The sequence below is a fragment of the Odontomachus brunneus genome, unplaced genomic scaffold (assembly GCF_010583005.1).
Source record: "Odontomachus brunneus isolate Ranch 3 - 2012 unplaced genomic scaffold, Obru_v1 Obru_scaffold_340, whole genome shotgun sequence".
Classification (NCBI taxonomy): domain Eukaryota; kingdom Metazoa; phylum Arthropoda; class Insecta; order Hymenoptera; family Formicidae; genus Odontomachus; species Odontomachus brunneus.
Genome location: NW_022639790.1, coordinates 67,846 through 73,076, shown reverse-complemented (window position 1 = coordinate 73,076; position 5,231 = coordinate 67,846). Strand labels below are relative to the sequence as shown.

At 38.1% G+C, this 5,231-nt stretch overlaps 2 protein-coding genes across 2 annotated transcripts; both read left to right on the top strand.

The window, feature by feature from the left end:
* The first annotated feature begins 11 nt into the window (after positions 1 to 11).
* On the top strand, positions 12 to 3,732 carry LOC116853510. Its single transcript, XM_032834641.1, has 2 exons — positions 12 to 3,410; positions 3,548 to 3,732. Exons 1-2 carry the CDS (start codon positions 15 to 17, stop codon positions 3,581 to 3,583), a joined length of 3,432 nt encoding a protein of 1,143 aa, XP_032690532.1. The 5' UTR covers positions 12 to 14; the 3' UTR covers positions 3,584 to 3,732.
* Positions 3,733 to 3,917: 185 nt separating this feature from the next.
* LOC116853508 lies at positions 3,918 to 4,721 on the top strand. Its single transcript, XM_032834638.1, has 2 exons — positions 3,918 to 4,019; positions 4,212 to 4,721. The coding sequence occupies exons 1-2, from the start codon at positions 3,918 to 3,920 to the stop codon at positions 4,719 to 4,721; spliced, it is 612 nt and encodes a 203-aa protein (XP_032690529.1).
* Positions 4,722 to 5,231: the final 510 nt, after the last annotated feature.

Sequence of the window (5,231 nt, the reverse complement as noted above, 5' to 3'; positions counted from 1 at the left end):
TATGTAAAGATTCAATGTCAAGAAATCCAAATAATGATTCACAGAAATATTGTAAAAAGTTAATTGGAAATTCAGAGGAAAGTTTCCAACCTCCTCATCCTGATTTGAGAAGTTCTAACCAAGGGGTCGATTTCCAGTTACCCCATTTATTCTATAAAGAAAACGCGAATATAAAACAAGGAGAAAATTTGCAAACTCCTATTGAATCAATAAAACAGAAATTGACAGAAAAAAGTAGAAACATTGAAAGGTCCCCTGAATTCTTAAAGGAAGTTAATAAATTAGACCATCTAGAACAGAATTTTACACATGCTATAGAAAAGATTACAGAAAAGGAAAGCAAGAATCGAAAAGAAATATGTAAGTCCTCGTACGAGAATAATGAGACACATCAAATAAAAAGGGACAAGGAGAATGAAATTCGCGATGTCAAAGATAATATAAATCTTGCCGAAAGGATAAATGATGCACCAGTTGTTGATCTCCAAATTTCACCTAACTGTAATAATTTTTTACAGCCCAACAGTCCGGAGAATATAAAAAATGTTAAACCTAATCAGTATGTCAAGTTGCATATCGCTCCGTTTTCAGATTCATCATTCACCAGTTTCCCTAGACAAAACTGTGACATAACCTTTGACTTAAACAGGGAAACGAGACTACATCACCCCGGGAAAACTCTTATTATCGAACTTGATAAAAACACCAAGAATCCAGCTTTAAACGCTAACGTTCCCAAGATAAATCCAATCGACCTTTTTAACGATAACCGATTAGGCGAACTATTGACTCTGATTAAATTGGACTACTTAAATCCAGAAGAAACTGATAATGTAACAATATTGATTAAAAATCATCAAGACTGCTTCCAATTGCCAGGAGAACAACTTACCTATACGCACGTACTGCAACATCAAATACCGACTACAGACGATTATCCGATTAACACAAAGCAGTATAGATTTCCTCAAATTCATAAGATTGAAATAAATAAACAAGTTCAGGAATTACTAAATAGTGGTATTATACGACATTCACAATCGCCCTATAATACTCCTATTTGGATTGTGCCTAAAAAAGAGGATTCCCAAGGCAACAAACGATGGCGTATGGTTTTGGATTTTCGAGCATTGAATAATAAGACTATCGGAGATGCTTATCCGTTACCCAATATAATTGACATCCTCGATCAACTCGGTGGAGCGCGATACTTTTCTGTTTTTGATTTGGCATCCGGGTTTCATCAAATCAAGATGGATCCGCACGATCGGCATAAAACCGCTTTTACCACTCCTTTCGGACATTACGAGTTTAACCGCATGCCTTTCGGATTAAAAAATGCTCCCGCGACCTTTCAAAGGTTAATGGATATAGTTTTATCAGGGATACAAGGACAGGAAGCTTTTGTTTACTTAGACGATATCGTCGTATATGCATCCTCCTTGGAAGAACATAAATATAAATTCGAAAAATTAATAAAAAAACTCAAGGAAGCCAATCTAAAATTACAGCCGGATAAATGCAAATTCTTACAAAAGGAAGTCAGTTACTTGGGACACGTAATTAGCAGTAAGGGCGTTAAGCCTGACCCGAGAAAACTCGAAGCGGTACGCGAATTTCCAACACCAAAAACGTCGAAAAACGTCAAGCAATTTCTGGGACTAGCTGGATACTATAGAAGATTTATTCCGGAATTTTCAAAATTAGCACGACCTTTGACACAGTTATTGAAACTCGAAACCCCATTCCAATGGGGATACGCACAGCAAGAGTCGTTTAATATTCTTAAAAATGAGCTTTGTAAAGAACCGGTATTGCAGTACCCAGATTTTTCGAGACCATTTATATTAACTACCGACGCTTCAGGTTACGCAATAGGCGGAATATTATCTCAAGGAATCATTAACAAAGATCAGCCAATAGCATACGCATCTCGTACACTGAGCGATAACGAACTAAAGTACGATACCTACGAAAAGGAAGCACTAGCAATTATATATTGCGTCAAACATTTCAGACCATATCTATACGGAAGAAAGTTCACACTTGTAACAGATCACAAGCCCTTAATGTGGTTCAAAAACGCTCAGGATGCGAACATGCGAATCCTTCGCTGGAGACTAAAATTAGCAGAATACGAATACGAAGTAGTCTATAAGTCCGGTAGAACAAATGTAAACGCAGACGCCTTATCACGAAATCCGGTAGACTTATCATCAGAAGTTTGTAAAATAATTAATCCTAAAATTAAATTGAATCCAACCGATCCAAAAGATGTAGAGATTATACGACAATTACTCGAGAAAGAAGATACTGAAGAATCAGAAGACGAAGACATTCCTCATACATACGTACATGATGATCACCCACTGTCCGAAATTCCTCCCTCAGAAATTACATCATTTAATCCGGAAGAATTAGCAGATTCTTCGACAGGTGAAACAATAGAAGCGCTTGCCCACGTGCCTGAAACCACCGACCCAGAGGACAAAAAGCAGGTAGACAAAATCGAGACTCAACGGCCTATGTTGACCCGCAGTAGAGCTAAACAAAAAATGCAGACAATCACGCCTGACAAAGACATAAACTTAAAGAGACACAACATACCACCGAGACCGCTACCCATGGATACCGACGAGGAAAGTGAAGACGAATTGCCCACTATAATCACAAGAAAACCACGCATAATTGATATTCAAACTAGAGCAAACAACCTTGTTGAATCCAGGGATCTGCACTTTTTACGCAAGGATAACCTGTTATATTTTACCGACATTTTGGGAAATCCTTTAGACTCTGGTGCCCTTAAATTATTTGAACGACAGGAAATACCTAAGTTAACAGGATTGTCCCTGGGAATTGCAAAACTGATTAAAAGATACCAAAGATATCATATTATATTACCCATTAGCGAAGATCAGCAAGAAGGACCTACCAGGATTTTGAATAATATATACCAAGGAATCACCAATTTGCGAAAAATAGCAGAGAATCTGAAACTCTCAAGCATAAGTGTCGCTAAAAGCGAACACATACTAAACGTTCCTTGGAACGATATTAAAACTAAATTTCAGACAGGATTTTTTGGCTCAGATGTGCGGATAATCTTCTGCAATGGACTAATCAAGTACCCACCTAGGGATATACGATTCGCAATCCTTCAAGAAATGCACAGTACACCTGTAGGAGGACATAGAGGAGTTACCAAAACTTACAATAGGATACGTCAAAACTACTACTGGGAACATCTGAAGGAAGATGTTCGGCAATATATTCGACAGTGTCTACAATGTCAACTGAAGAAATTAGTTCGAGTAAAAACCAAGCAACCAATGATAATAACCGACACTCCAGGATGGACGTTCGATAAAATCGCCATGGATATAGTTGGACCACTACCACGAACTAAGGTAGGGAATGAATACATTCTTACTATGCAGGACCAACTTAGCAAATTCAGCCTAGCTGTACCGTTACCGGACCAAACTGCTGCAACAATAGCCGACAAATTTGTAAAAAGATTTATTGCCATCTTTGGACCACCTAGAGCTGTACTCACCGATCAAGGACGAAATTTCATTAGCGACCTGATGAAAAAATTAGCAAGATATTACAAAATACGGAAATTTAGGACCACTGCATTTCATCCTCAATCAAATGGGTCCTTAGAAAGATCTCATCACGCACTAGGAGAATATCTAAAGCAATATGTTAATAGCGAAAAGGAATGGGACGAATGGATAGACTTGGCTATGCAAAATTATAATACCAGTGTACACGAAGGAACCAAACACACGCCGTATGAATTAGTTTTTGGTAGACCTGCTCGCATACCCTCGACCGAACCTTTACTCGAAGACGATAAAATAAAAACATACGACGACTACCTAATACAGCTATTCACTCGACTACACAAAATGCAAACTCAGGCCAACCGTAATCTCGTAAACGCCAAGAATAAATCTAAGATGCATTACGACAAAAAGACCAATCCTCAAACATTTAAACCAGGGGATTATGTATTTTTATTAAAAGGACCGAAACCTGGGAAATTTGGTGATCAATATACTGGACCTCACGAAGTCATAGAAATATTAAATAGAAACAACGTTAAAATTAGACTGAAAAAGAATAGTCGCGTTGTACACCCTAATAGACTTCGAATCTCACATATAATTCCCACAACCCGAGACTAACTAACGGAACTACAGGAAGATCTGAACTGCCTGATGGAGAGAAGGAAAAAACGGTATACCTTGTTTCCCCACGCCTTCCACTTAAAACAGGCAGTAGCAGTAAAAAACGAAGGAAATTGGTACAGAGGAGAGGTCACGGCAATTCGTGGGAACTCCGTGACAGTATATTTGGGTGATTGGGGCCGAAACACGAAGAAGGCAATGTGGGAAGTATACAGGCTGCCTAAACACCTCTGCGAAGATTCGTGGTACGCTATAACCTGTGGGTTGTACGGAGTTGAACCCACAGAACCCGGCTCCACATGGGAAGCTAAAGCTCGATCTCTAACAAGAGCTTTAATTGAAGACGAAAAGGGATTGATGAAAATTAAAAGGACTACCGCAGTTCGAGCCGTAGAAATTGACCTACGGATTCACTATAAAAACCAGTTGGGATCCGTCATCCTGAGAGAAGAATTAGTACGGCTGGGACTAGCACAGTTAACCACCGATACAAATCAACACCCGCACCCGTTTACGCGATAAGTATACTTATTATTATTCTAACTAATAGGGAAAACGCAAATAACAATGCGCGATATACCTTCACTCACGCGTACATAAGTACACATATGCGCCTTTTATTTTCGCCTATATATATATATTTATAAACTCCTAGACTTATAAATAATCACTTCATATCTACATACGCATATGTATCTCTATGCGTTCTTTCTTTTTCCAAAAAAAAAAAATGTAATTTCATAGAAGGACGAAGAAATGAAGGAAGAGGATTTGGAGGTTGCCTTCTTCTTCCTGCTTCTAAAACAATCTCCCTTCTTATTTCTCTTTAGGTATTCATGTACAAGAAGGACGAAAGAATTTAGTAAGAGAATCAAAGGACGTCTATTCTTTCCTCCTTCTAAAAACAACTTGACTCTTTGTAAAACTTTTTTGTCTCCATTACATATTTCCTTGAAATATTACCTAATAATTTTAGCATACTCAAAAGCAAACCGTTAAGACCCAAATACTTAGGACTACTTTCGGTTTAAG